This window comes from Passer domesticus, chromosome 35 (assembly GCF_036417665.1).
Source record: "Passer domesticus isolate bPasDom1 chromosome 35, bPasDom1.hap1, whole genome shotgun sequence".
Lineage (NCBI taxonomy): Eukaryota > Metazoa > Chordata > Aves > Passeriformes > Passeridae > Passer > Passer domesticus.
Genome location: NC_087508.1, coordinates 1,029,207 through 1,051,048, shown reverse-complemented (window position 1 = coordinate 1,051,048; position 21,842 = coordinate 1,029,207). Strand labels below are relative to the sequence as shown.

The window sequence follows — 21,842 nt, the reverse complement described above, 5'->3', positions numbered from 1 at the left end:
CTGCCCTTGGCTCCCTCCTCCTCCTCCCGCAGCAGCAGCGACCCCCTCGCTGCCCCGTTCCCGGAGCCCTCGCAGCCCGCGGCAGGAGCGGGGCTGGAGCCGGCACAGCTCGGCACGGGCAGCGCGGGGCTCTCGGCTGCTCCCGGCCGCTGCGGAGAAGGGGGGAAGCCGGCCCGGGCCAAAGGAGAGGCAAACTGCGACAACTGGGGGCCCCCCATCCAAACTGGGCCTTGCTGGGGAGCCTGCCTGGGCACTGCCAGCCCTTGGGGCTCCTCTCGGCACAGCCGGGAGCGGGGAACGCTCAGAGGGCTGCGGGATCCCAGCGCTGGCAGCACTGCCAGGGACTGGGCTCCACTGGGATCGCTCTGGGATCACACTGGGAGTGACTCGGACTATAGTGGGGATGTACTGACTCCATGCTGGAATCATACTGGGTGCGTGCTGGTAGTGAGCAGGTGCCTGTGGGGGGCAACTGTGACCATGTTATTGGGAAATGGGATATACTGGGAGTGACTGGGATTATGCTGAGGATGGCTGGGAGCAACTGGGATCGTGCTGGGAGCAACTGGGAGTGACTGGCTGCATGCTGGGGGTGATTGGAAACTACTGGTCTTCTGCTGGGATCCATTGGCATCATGCTGGAAGTGACAGGAATCTTACTGCCATCCTACTGGGAGTGACTGGGACTCTGCTGGGTTTGTACTGACTTCAGACTGGGATCAGGCTGCCATGCCAGGGCAGTCTGTGATCACCCTGAGGGAGACTGGGATCATACTGGGAGTGCCTACAATCATCCTGGGATTAGAGTGGGCGTGACTGGACCCTGACTGGGGCTTACTGGGAGCTGCATGAACCATATACTGGGACTAACTGTGGACATATTGAGAAGAAGTGGGAGCAACTGGGAGAAATCTGGGGGCAAGTGAACCATGCTGAGGTGAGTGGGAGTGCCTGGCAATGACTGCCATAATGTTCAGGGCAACTGGGATATACTGGGAGTGTCTCAAACCATGCGGGTGGTGACTGGGACCAGACTGGGAGCCATTGGGAATGTGCTGGGGGAGCTGGGAACACGCTGGAGGCGAGTGGGAATGACTCGGCTCTGGCTGGGTGCCAGTGTCTGTCCGAACTTTCCCTCATTCTTTGCCTCTCGATCGTCATGAAAGCTGAGGCCACCGGGGAAAGGAAAAGATCCTGCTCTGAAAATCCAGGTCTGACTGGTCCACCAAGGCAAATTACTGTCTCCGGGTGTGTTTGCTCAGCCCATGGAGCACTGCACCCGAGAAGGGGCAGCGAGCTCTCCTTCGCCTGCATCACTTAGCAGCGCTGGCCCTGGAATTTCTCCACCCTCCTGGCTTGGCTGCACTTTCTCTCTGCAATGACCTCCTCGGGGGTCACCCCTAAAGGAGCCTCCCTTCCCGTACATCAAGCACCGTGGCAGATGGACTGAGATGGGAGAAGGTTCTCCCTCGAGCACTGAGACATGCCACCCCTACGTGGAAAAGCCCCCTCCTCTTCCCTAAAGACTGAGGCTGAAATCCCCACCGTAGGGTGGGGGGAGGCGTGGGTGGGGAAGGCCAGGTAACCAAAGCAAGTTTGCAAGCGACCGCTGGACCGAGGGGACGATGGTTCTTGCCTACTGCTGATGGACTTTCTGTACCAGGCCTACTGCTGATGGAATTTTGGTACCCTTTCTCAACAGACTAATTTGAAATGTGTCCCCTTGCCCCAGTCAAAAAGGACTATAAAAGAGGTTAGAGCTGACTGGTCCCCTTGAGATCTCCCCTGACGTGAGGACGGCAGGCTCCGTCGCCTGGACTTTGAAGGATCCCACGTCTGCTAGCTATACACCTCCTTTCTTTTCCTCTCTCTTTTTTTTTTATCCCTATTCTTTCCCTTTCTTCATTCCCCTTCTCCCTAATGCATTTTGCTGTGGTTATTCAATAAAAATAGGTATGTTTGGATTTTTACTGCAAAACCCCCTTGTCGTGACAGTTTTTGCACCCTGAGATCAGTGAAAAGAACCTTCACAAGTCACGTCCTTAGGACGGATCGTGTCACTGGGAGACACTGGGATCACAGTGGGAGAGATTAGGACTAGGCTAGGGGCAACTGGCACAACTGGGAACACACTGGATGACATTGGGAGGAACTGGGAGCAAGTGGGACTGTGCTGGGAGAAAACTGCAGCATCATTGGGGAGGACTGGAAGGGACTGGCCCCTTCTGGGAGCAACTGGGATCATGCACTAAATGGGAACTGACGAGGATCATACTGGGAGTGACTGGGCTGATACTGGGGCAGCCACTGCCAGCCCCGGGACCCCCCAAAAACACCTCCCGGGGACCCCCCGATGTCCCCCCGAGGGCCATCTGCGGCTGGGCTTGGGAGCCCTGCCAGCTGCAAACATCCCCCCAAAAAACCCCAAAGCCAGGGACCCCCCGGGATCTTTGGGCCGAGCTCCCCCTCCCCGGGCACCTGCGGGATGGGGGGCGATGCTCCCGGGGCTGCGGCGGCTTCAGGGAGCGCCAGGGCCACCAGATTCTCCCTCTGCTCTTCTGCTGCTGCTGCTGCTGCTGCTGCTCGGCCTCTTCCTCCCTCCCTCCTCCTCCTCCTGCCCCGTTCCCGAGGGCCGAACCGTGAGGGGAAAGGGGGCAAGGAAAGGGCCGAACCGTGAGGGGAAAGGGGGCGAGGAAAGGGCGGAACCGTGAGGGGAAAGGGGGCGAGGAAAGGGCGGAACCGTGAGGGGAAAGGGGGCGAGGAAAGGGCGGAACCGTGAGGGGAAAGGGGGCGAGGAAAGGGCGGGAACCGTGAGGGGAAAGGGGGCGAGGAAAGGGCGGAACCGTGAGGGGAAAGGGGGCAAGGAAAGGGCCGAACCGTGAGGGGAAAGGGGGCAAGGAAAGGGCGGAACCGTGAGGGGAAAGGGGGCAAGGAAAGGGCGGAACCGTGAGGGGAAAGGGGGCGAGGAAAGGGCGGAACCGTGAGGGGAAAGGGGGCGAGGAAAGGGCCGAACCGTGAGGGGAAAGGGGCGGGCTCAGGCCGAGGGCGGCAACTGTGAGGGGACACTCTGGGAGGCGGCACTCTGCAAACAGAACTGCACGGGACTGAGCATGGACGGGAGAGAAAGCAGTAAGTCTGAGAGTTTTATTTGCTATCAAATACATCTCACACCCCCAGCCCCACGCAATCCCCGTCCCTCCGCACTAAATTGGGATCCCACTTGTCCCAGTGTCATCCTAACCCCACGTCACCCTGGTGGCTTTGGAGTCGAGTGACTTTGTTGTGGGATTGAGTTGTTTGAGGTGGGAAGAAGCAAATCTCTGCTGCTATTGAGCCTTAATTCAACAATTGAGTTGTTTTCAGTGGGACTGAGTTTTTCTGAAGTAACAGATCCATCCCACTTGGCGTTTGGACTGCAAAGATTGAGAAGAGAAAAAAACATTAAGGCCAAACCAAAAGGATAAGCAGCCAGGTGTGTTCCCAGCATGGATCACAGGGAATGTGGGTCAGCAGGGCTGTGCCCAGCATGGGTCCTGCAGTGGGGGATGGAGCTGGAGCAGCGCACGAAGCTCTTCCCGCACTCGGGGCACTCGCAGGGCTTCCCTCACCGGTGCCTCCGTTGGTGTCGGGTCAAGTGAGAGCTGCTGGAGAAGCTCTTCCCACACTCCCCACACTCGTAGGGCCTCTCCCCGGTGTGGATGCGCTGGTGGACGACGAGGTTGGAGTTCTGCTTGAATCCCTTCCCGCAGTCGGGGCACCTGAAGGGCCTCTCCTCTCTGTGAATGCGATAGTGCAGGAGGAGACTGGAGCTGGTCTGAAACCTCTTCCTGCATTTATCACACTCGTAGGGCCTCTCCCCAGTGTGGATGCGCCGGTGCTTGATGAGGTCAGAGTTGCGCTTGAATCCCTTCCCGCAGTCGGGGCACCTGAAGGGCCTCTCCTCTGTGTGAATGCGATAGTGCCGGAGGAGATGGTAGCAGGTCTGAAACCTCTTCCTGCATTTATCACACTCGTAGGGCCTCTCCCCAGTGTGGATGCGCCGGTGGGTGACCAGGGTGCCGTTCTGCCTGAATCCCTTCCCGCAGTCAGGGCAGAGGAATGGCCTCTCCTCTGTGTGACTCTGATAGTGCTGGAGGAGACTGGAGCTGGTCTGAAACCTCTTTCCACACTTGGAACACTCGTAGGGCCTCTCCCCAGTGTGGATCCTCTGGTGCTTGATCAGACCGGAGCTCTCTCTGAAGCTCTTCCCACACTCCCCACACTCGTAGGGTTTCTCCCCAGTGTGGATTCTCTGGTGGCTGATGAGACTGGAGCTCTGTGTGAAGCTCTTCCCACACTCCCCACACTCGTAGGGCCGTTCCCCAGTGTGGATCACTTGGTGGCTGATCAGGTGAGAGCTCCGTTTGAAGCTCATCCCACACTCCCCACACTCGTAGGGTTTCTCCCCAGTGTGGATTCTCTGGTGGCTGATGAGACTGGAGCTCTGTGTGAAGCTCTTCCCACACTCCCCACACTCGTAGGGCCTCTCCCCAGTGTGGATCCTCAGGTGCTTGCTCAGGTGGGAGCTGTCTCTGAAGCTCTTCCCACACTCCCCACACTCGTAGGGTTTCTCCTCTGTGTGAATCCTCTGGTGGCTGATCAGGTGGGACCTCTGTCTGAAGCTCTTCCCACATTTCCCACACTCATAGGGCCTCTCCCCACTGTGAATTTTCTGGTGCCTGATCAGGTTGGAGATCAGGCTGAAGCTCTTCCCACACTCCCCACACTCGTAGGGTCTCTCCCCGGTGTGGATGCGCCGGTGGGTGACGAGGGAGGAGTTGTACCTGAATCCCTTCCCGCAGTCGGGGCACCTGAAGGGCCTCTCCTCTGTGTGACTCTGATAGTGCAGGAGGAGATTGGAGCTGGTCTGAAACCTCTTCCCACACTTGGAACACTCGTAGGGCCTCTCCCCAGTGTGGATTACCCGGTGCCTGATGAGGTGCCAGTTCCGCCTGAATCCCTTCCCGCAGTCGGGGCAGAGGAAGGGCCTCTCCTCAGTGTGACTCTGATAGTGCTGGAGGAGACTGGTGCTGGTCTGAAACCTCTTCCCACACTTGGAACACTCGTAGGGGTTCTCCCCAGTGTGGATTCTCTGGTGCCTGATCAGGTTGGAGCTCAGGCTGAAGCTCATCCCACACTCAGAACACTCGAAAGGCCTCTCCCCAGTGTGGATCCTCTGGTGCACGATCAGATTGGAGCTGTCGCTGCATCTCTTCCCACACTCCCCACACTCATAAGGCCGCTCCCCGGTGTGGATCCTCTGGTGCACGATCAGGTAGGAGCTCCACCTGAAGCTCATCCCACACTCCCCACACTCGTACGGCCGTTCCCCACTATGGATCCTTTGGTGATTATTGAGGTTGGAGCTGTCTCTGAAGGTCTTCCCACACTCCCCACACTCATAAGGCCGTTCCCCAGTGTGGATCCTCTGGTGACTGACCAGATTGGAGCTGTGGCTGAAGCTCTTCCCACATTCCCGACACTCGTGGGGTCTCTCCCCAGTGTGGCTCCTCTTGTGCAGGATCAGACTGGATCTCCACGTGAAGCTCATCCCACACTCCCCACACTCGTAGGGCCTTTCCCCAGTGTGAATCCTCCGGTGCAGGATCAGGCTGGATCTCCACCTGAAGCTCTTCCCACACTCCTCGCACGTGTGGGGCTTCTCCCCATCACTGAGCTGCTCACGGACCACCAGCTGCGAGCTCTGGCTCCATCTGCGGCCGCCTTCCCGGCCCAGGCTGGCTCTTTCCCCCTCAGATCCCCGCCAGCTGCGTTTGCAGCCCCTCCTCGTGCGGCATCTCCGGGGCTTTTCCTCCCCGTTGGCTTCCTGCGCCGTGGAGCCGCTCAAAACGGCCTCTGCCACCAGCTTCTGCCGCGGGGATTTGTCCTCCCTGCTCTCCATGCTCAGCTCCTGCTCTGGGGGAGGAAGGACAAGGACAGGATGGCATTTGCCTCCGGGCCACAGGCAAGGCCAAGGAGATGCCCCCAGGCTGTGCTGCAGCTGGGGCCCTGCTGGGCTGGGAGATGGAGCAGCACAGAGGCCAAAGGGGCACTGACTTCCTCCTCACCTGCCTCCGTCTCCCGGGGCATCCTCCTCTTCCTCACAGCCTCCCGGGGGTTGGGAATGGGAGATCCTGGTTTGGGGAGAACAAGGGATGAGCACGTTGAGATTGAAGGTCCCTCTGCCCGAGTCCATCTCTAGAACTCACCTGGGATCTGGGCTCCAGAAAAACCTCCCAAACACCGAGGTTCAGCCCTAAAAAGCCGCCCAGGAATTCCCCGTCCCTGCTCCCTCCCCTCTGCTGTTGGGGTTCCCCCTGGCCCAGCTGCTGGGGTCACGCTGGCATTGGGGTCCCCCTTGTCCTCGGTGCCCGCCCTCCCCAGGCTGCTGGCAGTGCCAGCAATGCCAAAAGCTGCCCCCTCTTCGCTCTGCCCATTCAGGGCTGCCGGGGCTTTTCGGGCTCCCTTCTGGGCTCCCTTCTCCCCTCATGCTCTGCTCCGGGCTGCAGGGGCTCCAAGGAGTCCCCCCTGCCCCTCTCCAGCCTCTGCAGGCTCCCGCCCATGGCGGCGCTCCCCCCTCTCTGGGCTCCCCGCTTTGGGCTCCTGGGGGACACAGGGCTCTGCTCCTCCAGGCTGCCTCTGCCGCCAGCCGCCACCGCCACCCCCCGATGTCCCCCCGAGGGGCCTTTTCCGCTCGGCCTCGCACTTCTTCATTCTCCAAACATCCCCCCAAAAAAACCCACCCCGGCCCAGGGACCCCCGGGATATCTGGGCCGAGCTCCCCCTCCCCGCTCACCTGCGCCATGGGGGCGATGATCCCACAGGTGGGGGCTGCGAATGCACGGAGGGCTCGGCCGCGTGCTTCCTCCTGCTCAGCCTGGACCCGCCTTTGGCCCTCCTCTTCCTCTTCCTCCCGCTCCTCCTCCGCCATCCCCCCGCCTCCTCCTCCCTGTGCCCGCCTCTCCGTCCTCCTCCTTCATCCCTGCCCTTGGCTCCCTCCTCCTCCTCCCGCAGCAGCAGCGACCCCCTCGCTGCCCCGTTCCCGGAGCCCTCGCAGCCCGCGGCAGGAGCGGGGCTGGAGCCGGCACAGCTCGGCACGGGCAGCGCGGGGCTCTCGGCTGCTCCCGGCCGCTGCGGAGAAGGGGGGAAGCCGGCCCGGGCCAAAGGAGAGGCAAACTGCGACAACTGGGGGCCCCCCATCCAAACTGGGCCTTGCTGGGGAGCCTGCCTGGGCACTGCCAGCCCTTGGGGCTCCTCTCGGCACAGCCGGGAGCGGGGAACGCTCCGAGGGCTGCGGGATCCCAGCGCTGGCAGCACTGCCAGGGACTGGGCTCCACTGGGATCGCTCTGGGACTGACTGGGGCTGTACTGGGTTGGTGCTGACATCGCACTGGGATCATTCTGCCATCGCAGGGCAGACTGACCGCACTCATGGACACTGGGATCATACTGGGATTACACTGGGATCATGCTGGGACTGAGTAGGAGCCTGCAGGGTGCAGTTCAGACCATGTTAAGGGCAAATGGGATATACTGGGAGTGACTGGGATGGTGCTGAAGGTGACTGCAGCCGCTCTGACAAACTGGGTACATGCTGGGTGCTACTGGGAGCAACTGGGATTGTGCTGAGGGTGACTGGGAGTAGCTGTGAGTAACAGGGATAACACTGGGAGCTACTGGGAGAGACTGGCTGCATGCTGGGGGGGGATTGGAAACATCGGGGCTTCTACTGGGATCGTGCTGGAGGTGACTGGGATCGTACTGGCCGTGAGTGCGAATCACTGAGGCTGACCTGGAGTGGTTGGCAGCAAATGGGATCATGCTGGAAGGAACTGGGGAGGTGCTGGAGGGAACTGGGATATACTGGGAGTGACTGGAGTGAAGGTGAGGCTGAAAGAGAGCAACTGGAACCATGCAGAGAAAAACTGGTTTATTCTGGCAGCAACTGGGAGCAACTGGGGCCATATTTGGATCCTACTGGCAGTGACTGGACTAATACTGGGAGTATCTGGGAGTGACTGGGAACAGACCCTGCACATCATCCCCCATACTGGGCCTGACTGGGAGCAAATGGCATCATACTGGGACTGACTGGGTTGATCTCAGAAGCAACTGGAACCGTGCTGGAGGCAGCTGGGACCATACTGGGAGAGACTGGAAGCAACTGGCATTATACTGGGACCACACTGGGAGGGCTGGCATGTGACATGGGTCCAACTGGGGCTTACTGGGATCGTGCTGGGGTTGAAAGGGAGCGACTGGGATCACACTTTGGCTGCTGGGAGCCCCCGGGAGAAACTGGGGCCAGTTTGCTGCTGCAAGCAAACTGGAGGAACTGGGAAGGAGTGGATGCATGCTGGAGGCAACTGGGATATACTGGGCAGGACTGGGGGATCATGCTGGGATAACTGACACCTTCCTGGGGCCACTGGCAGTGCCTGACTACAGACATGCTGGGAGCAACTGGGATATACTGGGAGTGTCTGTGACCATACTGGGGGGACTGGAGCCACACTGGGAACAACAGGGCCTGTGCTGGGGAGAACTGGGACCACACTGGGGGCAACTGGGAGTGAGTGGGATCCTGCTGGGAGGGACTGGGATCATCTGGGGAGTGGCTGGGACTGAAGCATGGGCAACTGGGTTCAACTGGGACCATACTGGGAGTGTGTGTAACCATAGTGGAGTGATGGAAGCACGCCGGGAACAGCTGGACCCATACTGGGAGCGACTGGGATCACTCTGAGGGTGACTGGAAACAGGCTGGGATTGACTGGGAGCAACTGGAATGGTGCTGAAAGCAACTGGGAAGAAGTGGGAGTGACTGGGAACAAGCTGGAAGCAACTGGGATAAACTGGGAGAGGCAGGGAGTCCCTGGGATCATACTGGAGGCTACTGGGGTCATGCTGGCATGGACAGGGAGCACCTGGGATCACACTGGGGGCACTGGGAGTGTCTGGCAGCAACTGGGATTAGAGTGCAGGTGACTGGGATCATACTGGGAGTGGCTCCAACCATACTGGGATTACAGTGGGTGTGATTGGACCCTGACTGGGGCTTACTGGGAGCTGCCAGGCCCATGCTGGGGCCAAGTGGGGACATAATGAGAGGAACTGGGAGCAACTGGGAGAAATCTGGGGGCAAGTGAACCACGCTGAGGTAACTGGGAGTGCCTGGCAATGAGTGCCCGAGTGTTCAGGGCAACTGGGATATACTGGGAGGGTCTGAGACCACATGGGTGGTGACTGGGACCAGACTGGGAGCCACTGGGAATGTGCTGGGGGAACCGAGAATACACTGGAGGCAAGTGGGAATGGGTCGGGTCCGGCTGGGAGACACTGGGATCATCGTGGGAGTGATCAGGACTATGCTAGGGGCAACTGGGAGAACTGGGAACACCCTGGATGACAATGGGAGCTACTGGGACTGTGCTGGGAGAAATCTGGATAATCATCAGAGGGGACTGGGAAGGACTGGCCCCTTCTGGGAGCAACTGGGTTCATGGAGGAAGGGAGGAGAAGTGACCAGGCTCACATGGGAGTGCCTGGGCACATACTGGGAGCAACATGGATGCTGCAGAGAGTGAGGGGAAGTGCACAGGATCTTACTGAGAGCAACTGGGCTCACACTGGGAGTGACTGGGCTCATACTGGGAGCAGCCACTGCCGGCCCCGGGACCCCCCAAAAACACCTCCCGGGGACCCCCCGATGTCCCCCCGAGGGCCATCTGCGGCTGGGCTTTGGAGCCCTGCCAGCTGCAAACATCCCCCCAAAAAACCCCAAAGCCAGGGACCCCCCGGGATCTTTGGGCCGAGCTCCCCCTCCCCGGGCACCTGCGGGATGGGGGGCGATGCTCCCGGGGCTGCGGCGGCTTCAGGGAGCGCCAGGGCCACCAGATTCTCCCTCTGCTCTTCTGCTGCTGCTGCTGCTGCTGCTGCTGCTCGGCCTCTTCCTCCCTCCCTCCTCCTCCTCCTGCCCCGTTCCCGAAGGCCGAACCGTGAGGGGAAAGGGGGCAAGGAAAGGGCGGAACCGTGAGGGGAAAGGGGGCAAGGAAAGGGCGGAACCGTGAGGGGAAAGGGGGCAAGGAAAGGGCGGGAACCGTGAGGGGAAAGGGGGCAAGGAAAGGGCCGAACGGTGAGGGGAAAGGGGGCAAGGAAAGGGCGGAACCGTGAGGGGAAAGGGGGCAAGGAAAGGGCGGAACCGTGAGGGGAAAGGGGGCAAGGAAAGGGCGGAACCGTGAGGGGAAAGGGGGCGAGGAAAGGGCGGAACCGTGAGGGGAAAGGGGGCGAGGAAAGGGCGGAACCGTGAGGGGAAAGGGGGCGAGGAAAGGGCCGAACCGTGAGGGGAAAGGGGGCGAGGAAAGGGCGGAACCGTGAGGGGAAAGGGGGCGAGGAAAGGGCCGAACCGTGAGGGGAAAGGGGGCGAGGAAAGGGCGGAACCGTGAGGGGAAAGGGGGCGAGGAAAGGGCCGAACCGTGAGGGGAAAGGGGGCGAGGAAAGGGCGGAACCGTGAGGGGAAAGGGGGCGAGGAAAGGGCCGAACCGTGAGGGGAAAGGGGGCGAGGAAAGGGCCGAACCGTGAGGGGAAAGGGGGCAAGGAAAGGGCCGAACCGTGAGGGGAAAGGGGCGGGCTCAGGCCAAGGGCGGCAACTGTGAGGGGACACTCTGGGAGGCGGCACTCTGCAAACAGAACTGCACGGGACTGAGCACGGACGGGAGAGAAAGCAGTAAGTCTGAGAGTTTTATTTGCTACCAAATACATCCCACACACCCAGCCCCACGCAATCCCCGTCCCTCCGCACTAAATTGGGATCCCACTTGTCCCAGTGTCATCCTAACCCCATGTCATCCTGGTGGCTTTGGAGTCGAGTGACTTTGTTGTGGGATTGAGTTGTTTGAGGTAGGAAGAAGCAAATCTCTGCTGCTATAGAGCCTTAATTCAACAATTGAGTTGTTCTCATGGGACTGAGTTGTTCTGAATTAAGAGACCCATCCCACTTGGCGTTTGGACTGCAAAGATTGAGAAGAGAAAAAAACATTAAGGCCAAACCAAAAAGTTGGGCAGCGAGGTGTGCTCCCATCAGGGATCACAGGGAATGTGGGTCAGCAGGGCTGTGCCCAGCGTGGGTCCTGCAGTGGGGGATGGAGCTGGAGCAGCGCACGAAGCTCTTCCCGCACTCGGGGCACTCGCAGGGCTTCCCTCACCGGTGCCTCCGTTGGTGTCGGGTCAAGGTACAGCTGCGGGAGAAGCTCTTCCCACACTCCCCACACTCGTAGGGCCTCTCCCCGGTGTGGATGCGCCGGTGGGTGACGAGGTCAGAGTTGCGCTTGAATCCCTTCCCGCAGTCGGGGCACCTGAAGGGCCTCTCCTCTGTGTGAATGCGATAGTGCAGGAGGAGATTGGAGCTGGTCTGAAACCTCTTCCTGCATTTATCACACTCGTAGGGCCTCTCCCCAGTGTGGATTACCCGGTGCCTGATGAGGTGCCAGTTCCACCTGAATCCCTTTCCGCAGTCGGGGCAGCAGAAGGGCCTCTCCTCTGTGTGACTCTGATAGTGCTGGAAGAGACTGGAGCTGGTCTGAAACCCCTTCTCACACTTGGAACACTCGTAGGGTTTCTCCCCAGTGTGGATCCTCTGGTGCCTGATCAGGCTGGAGCTCAGGCTGAAGCTCATCCCACACTCGGAACACTCATAGGGTTTCTCCCCAGTGTGGATCCTCTGATGATTGATCAGGGTGGACCTCTCGCTGAAGCTCATCCCACACTCCCCACACTCGTAGGGCCTCTCGCCAGTGTGGATTCTCTGGTGACTGATCAGATTGGAGCTCTGTCTGAAGCTCTTCCCACACTCCCCACACTCATAGGGCCTTTCCCCAGTGTGAATCCTCCGGTGCAGGATCAGGCTGGATCTCCACCTGAAGCTCTTCCCACACTCCTCGCACGTGTGGGGCTTCTCCCCATCACGGAGCTGCTCACGGACCACCAGCTGCGAGCTCTGGCTCCATCTGCGGCCGCCTTCCCGGCCCAGGCTGGCTCTTTCCCCCTCAGATCCCCGCCAGCTGCGTTTGCAGCCCCTCCTCGTGCGGCATCTCCGGGGCTTTTCCTCCCCGTTGGCTTCCTGCGCCGTGGAGCCGCTCAAAACGGCCTCTGCCACCAGCTTCTGCCGCGGGGATTTGTCCTCCCTGCTCTCCATGCTCAGCTCCTGCTCTGGGGGAGGAAGGACAAGGACAGGATGGCATTTGCCTCCGGGCCACAGGCAAGGCCAAGGAGATGCCCCCAGGCTGTGCTGCCCTTTTATTTTCCAGCATCAGTCTCATTAATGGTCATGACAACGGGCAGATGCCAGCAGCTCCCATCACAGGCAGCAGACAAGGAATGTAATGTTAAAATTTACTTTAAAGTGTTTTGCCCAATCACAGAAAGCAAAAGCACCCTGACAGCAGTTCTATCCAGGCACTATAAGCACACGTACCTCCATTTCAAACAATGCTTATTAGAAATACAATACCTAATTGTAAACCTTAAAACACAATACACAGAGCTCCATAATGAAGCTTCAAACTTCCTAATATCTTGCTAGTTATACTTTTCTGCAGGTTAGGGAGTTATTCTCGATGACTCTTAATACACTCACCATTGTTCTATTTCCCCTTACTAGCTACTTTTTATATAATATTTCTGCTGACCAATCTTACGGCTGCGGCACAGCTGAAATCACAATTCTACTCTCTCTGAGGCTTCTCTTTTGATGCTTTCCCCTCTGATTATAAGGATTCCCCAGAGGCACTGATTTCCTCCTCACCCGCCTGCATGTCCAGGGACATCCTCCTCTTCCTCACAGCCTCCCGGGGGTTGGGAATGGGAGATCCTGGTTTGGGGAGAACAAGGGATGAGCACGTTGAGATTGAAGGTCCCTCTGCCCGAGTCCATCCCCAGAACTCACCGGCCATCGGGGCTCCAGAAAAACCTCCCAAACACCGAGGTTCAGCCCTAAAAAGCCTCCCAGGAATTCCCCGTCCCTGCTCCCTCCCCTCTGCTGTTGGGGTTCCCCCTGGCCCAGCTGCTGGGGTCACGCTGGCATTGGGGTCCCCCTTGTCCTCGGTGCCCGCCCTCCCCAGGCTGCTGGCAGTGCCAGCAATGCCAAAAGCTGCCCCCTCTTCGCTCTGCCCATTCAGGGCTGCCGGGGCTTTTCGGGCTCCCTTCTGGGCTCCCTTCTCCCCTCATGCTCTGCTCCGGGCTGCAGGGGCTCCAAGGAGTCCCCCCTGCCCCTCTCCAGCCTCTGCAGGCTCCCGCCCATGGCGGCGCTCCCCCCTCTCTGGGCTCCCCACTTTGGGCTCCTGGGGGACACAGGGCTCTGCTCCTCCAGGCTGCCTCTGCCGCCAGCCGCCACCGCCACCCCCCGATGTCCCCCCGAGGGGCCTTTTCCGCTCAGCCTCGCACTTCTTCATTCTCCAAACATCCCCCCAAAAAACCCACCCCAGCCCAGGGACCCCCGGGATATCTGGGCCGAGCTCCCCCTCCCCGCTCACCTGCGCCATGGGGGCGATGATCCCACAGGTGGGGGCTGCGAATGCACGGAGGGCTCGGCCGCGTGCTTCCTCCTGCTCAGCCTGGACCCGCCTTTGGCCCTCCTCTTCCTCTTCCTCCCGCTCCTCCTCTGCCATCCCCCCGCCTCCTCCTCCTCCTCCTCCTCCTCCTCCCTGTGCCCGCCTCTCCGTCCTCCTTCATCCCTGCCCTTGGCTCCCTCCTCCTCCTCCCGCAGCAGCAGCGACCCCCTCGCTGCCCCGTTCCCGGAGCCCTCGCAGCCCGCGGCAGGAGCGGGGCTGGAGCCGGCACAGCTCGGCACGGGCAGCGCGGGGCTCTCGGCTGCTCCCGGCCGCTGCGGAGAAGGGGGGAAGCCGGCCCGGGCAAAAGGAGAGGCAAACTGCGACAACTGGGGGCCCCCCATCCGAACTGGGCCTTGCTGGGGAGCCTGCCTGGGCACTGCCAGCCCTTGGGGCTCCTCTCGGCACAGCCGGGAGCGGGGAACGCTCAGAGGGCTGCGGGATCCCAGCGCTGGCAGCACTGCCAGGGACTGGGCTCCACTGGGATCGCTCTGGGACTGACTGGGGCTGTACTGGGTTGGTGCTGACATCGCACTGGGATCATTCTGCCATCGCAGGGCAGACTGACCGCACTCATGGACACTGGGATCATACTGGGATTACACTGTGATCATGCTGGGACTGAGCAGGAGCCTGCAGGGGGCAGTTCAGACCATGTTAGGGGCAAATGGGATATACTGGGAGTGACTGGGATGGTGCTGAAGGTGACTGCAGCCGCTCTGACAAACTGGGTACATGCTGGGTGCTCCTGAGAGCAACTGGGATTGTGCTGAGGGTGACTGGGAGTAGCTGTGAGTAACAGGGATAACGCTGGGAGCAACTGGGAGTGACTGGCTGCATGCTGGGGGGGATTGGAAACATCGGGGCTTCTACTGGGATTGTGCTGGAGGTGACTGGGATCGTACTGGCCGTGAGTGCGAATCACTGAGGCTGACCTGGAGTGGTTGGCAGCAAATGGGATCATGCTGGAAGGAACTGGGGAGGTGCTGGAGGGAACTGGGGTACACTGGGATATACTGGGAGTGACTGCAATGAAGGTGAGGCTGAAAGAGAGCAACTGGAACCATGCAGAGAAAAACTGGTTTATTCTGGCAGCAACTGGGAGCAACTGGGGCCATATTTGGATCCTACTGGCAGTGACTGGACTAAGCCTGGGAGTATCTGGGAGTGACTGGGAGGAGACCCTGCACATCATCCCCCATACTGGGCCTGACTGGGAGCAAATGGCATCATACTGGGACTGACTGGGTTCATCTAGGAAGCAACTGGAACCGTGCTGGAGGCAGCTGGGACCATACTGGGAGAGACTGGAAGCAAGTGGCATTATACTGGGACCACACTGGTAATGAGGAGGAGTATGCTAGGGGCAACTGGGAGAACTGGGAACACACTGGATGAAAGTGGGAGGAACTGGCAGCAACTGCCACCGTGCTGGGGGCAAATTGCATCATCATAGGGAACGACTGGGAGTGACTGGGCTCATACTGGAAGCAACTGGGATCCTGCAGAGAGTGAGGGGAAGTGACCAGGCTCCTACTGGGAGTGAGTGGTCTCATACTGGGAGTGCTGAGGAAACGGGAAGCACACGGGGCCACCAACTGGGCTCATACTGGGAGTGCTGAGGAAACTGGAAGCACACGGGGGCACCAACTGGGCTCATACTGGGAGTGCTGAGGAAACTGGAAGCACACGGGGGCACCAACTGGGCTCATACTGGGAGTGCTGAGGAGACTGGAAGCACACGAGGGCACCAACTGGGCTCATACTGGGAGTGCTGAGGAAACTGGAAGCACACGGGGGCACCAGCTGGGCTCATACTGGGAGTGCTGAGGAAACTGGAAGCACACGGGGGCACCTATCGATGCACAGGCGAGCCCCGATGGAGGGGAGAGAATGATGCATCTGACTCCAGCAGCAGAAGGCTAAATAATGACTTTGTTATTCTGTACTGTACTTGTTGCCTCTAAACTGAATCTGCCTTGCCCTCAGCCTCGCTCACAAGGGCACAGAGCTGCGCTCATCTCCTGACTCTCTCGGGACTGTCTCGTGACAGCCCGACACACACACACCTTCTTGGCCCTGCCAGGCCAAGGCAACAAAACATCCTCGCTCTGGAGAAACCACCTCCACAGTGCACTCTACTGCAGCACCACAGGCGAGATAAGAATTATGTTGTCTGTCTTCCCTGCTCGATTCACAGCTTCTCTCTGTTCAGAGGGCAAGGGAATAGCACAGGGACCAGCTGGGCTCAAACTGGGAGTGACTGGGCTGATACTGGGGCAGCCACTGCCGGCCCCGGGACCCCCCAAAAACACCTCCCGGGGACCCCCCGATGTCCCCCCGAGGGCCATCTGCGGCTGGGCTTGGGAGCCCTGCCAGCTGCAAACATCCCCCCAAAAAACCCCAAAGCCAGGGACCCCCCGGGATCTTTGGGCCGAGCTCCCCCTCCCCGGGCACCTGCGGGATGGGGGGCGATGCTCCCGGGGCTGCGGCGGCTTCAGGGAGCGCCAGGGCCACCAGATTCTCCCTCTGCTCTTCTGCTGCTGCTGCTGCTGCTGCTGCTCGGCCTCTTCCTCCCTCCCTCCTCCTCCTCCTGCCCCGTTCCCGAAGGCCGAACCGTGAGGGGAAAGGGGGCAAGGAAAGGGCCGAACCGTGAGGGGAAAGGGGGCAAGGAAAGGGCGGAACCGTGAGGGGAAAGGGAGCAAGGAAAGGGCGGGAACCGTGAGGGGAAAGGGGGCGAGGAAAGGGCCGAACCGTGAGGGGAAAGGGGCGGGCTCAGGCCGAGGGCGGCAACTGTGAGGGGACACTCTGGGAGGCGGCACTCTGCAAACAGAACTGCACGGGACTGAGCATGGACCGGAGAGAAAGCACTAAGTCTGAGAGTTTTATTTGCTATCAAATACATGCTACACCCCCAGCCCCACGCAATCCCCATCCCACCGTTCCAAATTGGGATCCCAGCTCTGCCAATCTGCTTTGAACCCCATCTCTCCCTCTCCGCTGTGGAGTCGACACCCTTTGGAGTTGGATTTAGACTTTTTGAGCTGGGAACAAGCAATCTCAGGTGGCGTCGAGCCTTTATTCAACAATTGAGTTGTTTTCAGTGGGACTGAGGTGTTCTGAAGCAACTGGTCGATGCCTCCTGGCTTTTGGACTGCATAGAGATTGAGAAGAGAAAAAAACATTAAGGCCAAACCAAAAAGTGGAGCAGCCAGATGTACTTCCAGCATGGATCACAGGGAATGTGGGTCAGCAGGGCTGTGCCCAGCGTGGGTCCTGCAGTGGGGGATGGAGCTGGAGCAGTGCACGAAGCTCTTCCCGCACTCGGGGCACTCGCAGGGCTTCCCTCACCGGTGCCCCCGTTGGTGTTGGGTCAAGGTAGAGCTCTGGGAGAAGCTCTTCCCACACTCCCCACACTCGTAGGGCCTCTCCCCAGTGTGGATGCGCCGGTGCGTGACAAGGGTGGAGTTGCGCTTGAATCCCTTCCCGCAGTCGGGGCACCTGAAGGGCCTCTCCTCTGTGTGAATGCGATAGTGCTGCAGGAGATGGGAGCTGCTCTGAAACCTCTTCCTGCATTTATCACACTCGTAGGGCCTCTCCCCAGTGTGGATGCGCCGGTGGCTGACCAGGGTGCAGTTCTGCCTGAATCCCTTCCCGCAGTCAGGGCAGAGGAAGGGCCTCTCCTCAGTGTGACTCTGATAGTGCAGGAGGAGATTGGAGCTGCTCTGAAACCTCTTCCCACACTTGGAACACTCGTAGGGCCTCTCCCCAGTGTGGATCCTCTGGTGCTTGATCAGACCGGAGCTCTCTCTGAAGCTCTTTCCACACTCCCCACACTCGTAGGGTTTCTCCCCAGTGTGGATTCTCTGGTGGCTGATGAGACTGGAGCTCTGTGTGAAGCTCTTCCCACACTCCCCACACTCGTAGGGCCTCTCCCCAGTGTGGATCCTCTGGTGGCTCATCAGGTGGGAGCTGCTTCTGAAGCTCTTCCCACATTTCCCACACTCGTAGGGCCTCTCCCCAGTGTGGATCCTCTGGTGGCTGATCAGGTGGGAGCTGCTTCTGAAGCTCTTCCCACATTTCCCACACTCATAGGGCCTCTCCCCACTGTGAATTTTCTGGTGTTTGATCAGGTTGGAGCTCAGGCTGAAGCTCTTCCCACACTCCCCACACTCGTAGGGTCTCTCCCCAGTGTGGCTCCTCTGGTGCCTGATCAGGCTGGATCTCCTCCTGAAGCTCTTCCCACACTCCTCGCACGTGTGGGGCTTCTCCCCATCACGGAGCTGCTCACGGACCACCAGCTGCGAGCTCTGGCTCCATCTGCGGCCGCCTTCCCGGCCCAGGCTGGCTCTTTCCCCCTCAGATCCCCGCCAGCTGCGTTTGCAGCCCCTCCTCGTGCGGCATCTCCGGGGCTTTTCCTCCCCGTTGGCTTCCTGCGCCGTGGAGCCGCTCAAAACGGCCTCTGCCACCAGCTTCTGCCGCGGGGATTTGTCCTCCCTGCTCTCCATGCTCAGCTCCTGCTCTGGGGGAGGAAGGACAAGGACAGGATGGCATTTGCCTCCGGGCCACAGGCAAGGCCAAGGAGATGCCCCCAGGCTGTGCTGCCCTTTTATTTTCCAGCATCAGTCTCATTAATGGTCATGACAACGGGCAGATGCCAGCAGCTCCCATCACAGGCAGCAGACAAAGAATGTAAAGTTAAAATTTACTTTAAAGTGTTTTGCCCAATCACAGAAAGCAAAAGCACCCTGACAGCAGTTCTATCCAGGCACTATAAGCACACGTACCTCCAGTTCAAACAGTGCTTGCTTATTTCAAATACAATACCTACTTGTAAGCCTTAAAACACAATACACAGAGCTCCATAATGAAGCTTCAAACTTCCTAATATCTTCCTAGTTATACTTTTCGGCAGGTTAGGGAGTTATTCTCGATGAGTCTTAATACACTCACCATTGTTCTATTTCCCCTTAATAGCTACTTTTTATATAATATTTCTGCTGACCAATCTTACGGCTGCAGCACAGCTGAAATCACAATTCTACTGTCTCTGAGGCTTCTCTTTTGATGCTTTCCCCTCTGATTATAAGGATTCCCCAGAGGCACTGATTTCCTCCTCACCCGCCTGCATGTCCAGGGACATCCCCCTCTTCCTCACAGCCTCCCGGGGGTTGGGAATGGGAGATCCTGGTTTGGGGAGAACAAGGGATGAGCACATTGAGATTGAAGGTCCCTCTGCCCGAGTCCATCTCCAGAAGTCACCTGGGATCTGGGCTCCAGAAAAACCTCCCAAACACCGAGCTTCAGCCCTAAAAAGCCTCCCAGGAATTCCCCGTCCCTGCTCCCTCCCCTCTGCTGTTGGGGTTCCCCCTGGCCCAGCTGCTGGGGTCACGCTGGCATTGGGGTCCCCCTTGTCCTCGGTGCCCGCCCTCCCCAGGCTGCTGGCAGTGCCAGCAATGCCAAAAGCTGCCCCCTCTTCGCTCTGCCCATTCAGGGCTGCCGGGGCTTTTCGGGCTCCCTTCTGGGCTCCCTTCTCCCCTCATGCTCTGCTCCGGGCTGCAGGGGCTCCAAGGAGTCCCCCCTGCCCCTCTCCAGCCTCTGCAGGCTCCCGCCCATGGCGGCGCTCCCCCCTCTCTGGGCTCCCCGCTTTGGGCTCCTGGGGGACACAGGGCTCTGCTCCTCCAGGCTGCCTCTGCCGCCAGCCGCCACCGCCACCCCCCGATGTCCCCCCGAGGGGCCTTTTCCGCTCGGCCTCGCACTTCTTCATTCTCCAAACACCCCCCAAAAAAACCCACCCCAGCCCAGGGACCCCCGGGATATCTGGGCCGAGCTCCCCCTCCCCGCTCACCTGCGCCATGGGGGCGATGATCCCACAGGTGGGGGCTGCGAATGCACGGAGGGCTCGGCCGCGTGCTTCCTCCTGCTCAGCCTGGACCCGCCTTTGGCCCTCCTCTTCCTCTTCCTCCCGCTCCTCCTCCGCCATCCCCCCGCCTCCTCCTCCCTGTGCCCGCCTCTCCGTCCTCCTCCTTCATCCCTGCCCTTGGCTCCCTCCTCCTCCTCCCGCAGCAGCAGCGACCCCCTCGCTGCCCCGTTCCCGGAGCCCTCGCAGCCCGCGGCAGGAGCGGGGCTGGAGCCGGCACAGCTCGGCACGGGCAGCGCGGGGCTCTCGGCTGCTCCCGGCCGCTGCGGAGAAGGGGGGAAGCCGGCCCGGGCCAAAGGAGAGGCAAACTGCGACAACTGGGGGCCCCCCATCCAAACTGGGCCTTGCTGGGGAGCCTGCCTGGGCACTGCCAGCCCTTGGGGCTCCTCTCGGCACAGCCGGGAGCGGGGAACGCTCAGAGGGCTGCGGGATCCCAGCGCTGGCAGCACTGCCAGGGACTGGGCTCCACTGGGATCGCTCTGGGACTGACTGGGGCTGTACTGGGTTGGTGCTGACATCGCACTGGGATCATTCTGCCATCGCAGGGCAGACTGACCGCACTCATGGACACTGGGATCATACTGGGATTACACTGGGATCATGCTGGGACTGAGTAGGAGCCTGCTGGGGGCAGTTCAGACCATGTTAGGGGCAAATGGGATATACTGGGAGTGACTGGGATGGTGCTGAAGGTGACTGCAGCAGCTCTGAACAACTGGGATCATGCTGGGTGCTACTGGGAGCAACTGGGATTGTGCTGAGGGTGACTGGGAGTAGCTGTGAGTAACAGGGATAACGCTGGGAGCAACTGGGAATGACTGGCTGCATGCTGGGGGGGATTGGAAACATCGGGGCTTCTACTGGGATCGTGCTGGAGGTGACTGGGATCGTACTGGCCGTGAGTGCGAATCACTGAGGCTGACCTGGAGTGGTTGGCAGCAAATGGGATCATGCGGGAAGGAACTGGGGAGGTGCTGGAGGGAACTGGGGTACACTGGGAGATACTGGGAGTGACTGGAGTGAAGGTGAGGCTGAAAGAGAACAACTGGAACCATGCAGAGAAAAACTGGTTTATTCTGGCAGCAACTGGGAGCAACTGGAGCCATATTTGGATTCTACTGGGAGTGACTGGACTAAGCCTGGGAGTATCTGGGAGTGACTGGGAACAGACCCTGCACATCATCCCCCATACTGGGCCTGACTGGGAGCAAATGGCATCATACTGGGACTGACTGGGTTCATCTAGGAAGCAACTGGAACCGTGCTGGAGGCAGCTGGGACCATACTGGGAGAGACTGGAAGCAACTGGCATTATACTGGGACCACACTGGGAGGGCTGGCATGTGACATGGGTCCAACTGGGGCTTACTGGGATCGTGCTGGGGTTGAAAGGGAGCGACTGGGATCACACTTTGGCTGCTGGGAGCCCCCGGGAGAAACTGGGGCCAGTTTGCTGCTGCAAGCAAACTGGAGGAACTGGGAAGGAGTGGATGCATGCTGGAGGCAACTGGGATATACTGGGCAGGACTGGGGGATCATGCTGGGATAACTGACACCTTCCTGGGGCCACTGGCAGTGCCTGACTACAGACATGCTGGGAGCAACTGGGATATACTGGGAGTGTCTGTGACCATACTGGGGGGACTGGAGCCACGCTGGGAACAACAGGGCCTGTGCTGGGGAGAACTGGGACCACACTGGGGGCAACTGGGAGTGAGTGGGATCCTGCTGGGAGGGACTGGGATCATCTGGGGAGTGGCTGGGACTGGAGCATGGGCAACTGGGTTCAACTGGGACCGTACTGGGAGTGTGTGTAACCATAGTGGAGTGATGGAAGCACACTGGGAACAGCTGGACCCGTGCTGGGAGCGACTGGGATCACTCTGAGGGTGACTGGAAACAGGCTGGGATTGACTGGGAGCAACTGGAATGGTGCTGAAAGCAACTGGGAAGAAGTGGGAGTGACTGGGAACAAGCTGGAAGCAACTGGGATAAACTGGGAGAGGCAGGGAGTCCCTGGGATCATACTGGAGGCTACTGGGGTCATGCTGGCATGGACAGGGAGCACCTGGGATCACACTGGGGGCACTGGGAGTGTCTGGCAGCAACTGGGATTAGAGTGCAGGTGACTGGGATCATACTGGGAGTGGCTCCAACCATACTGGGATTACAGTGGGTGTGATTGGACCCTGACTGGGGCTTACTGGGAGCTGCCAGGCCCATGCTGGGGCCAAGTGGGGACATAATGAGAGGAACTGGGAGCAACTGGGAGAAATCTG

General features: G+C 59.8%; 1 protein-coding gene across 1 annotated transcript; it reads right to left on the bottom strand.

Annotated features, from left to right (window-relative positions):
* Positions 1-3,130: 3,130 nt before the first annotated feature.
* On the bottom strand, positions 3,131-19,406 carry LOC135288781 (zinc finger protein 850-like). The gene is given in 5 exon segments (XM_064402175.1): positions 3,131-4,970; positions 5,139-5,711; positions 11,244-11,924; positions 16,995-18,165; positions 18,765-19,406. Coding segments are annotated over 5 exon segments (4,002 nt in total). The 5' UTR covers positions 18,862-19,406; the 3' UTR covers positions 3,131-3,490.
* Positions 19,407-21,842: the final 2,436 nt, after the last annotated feature.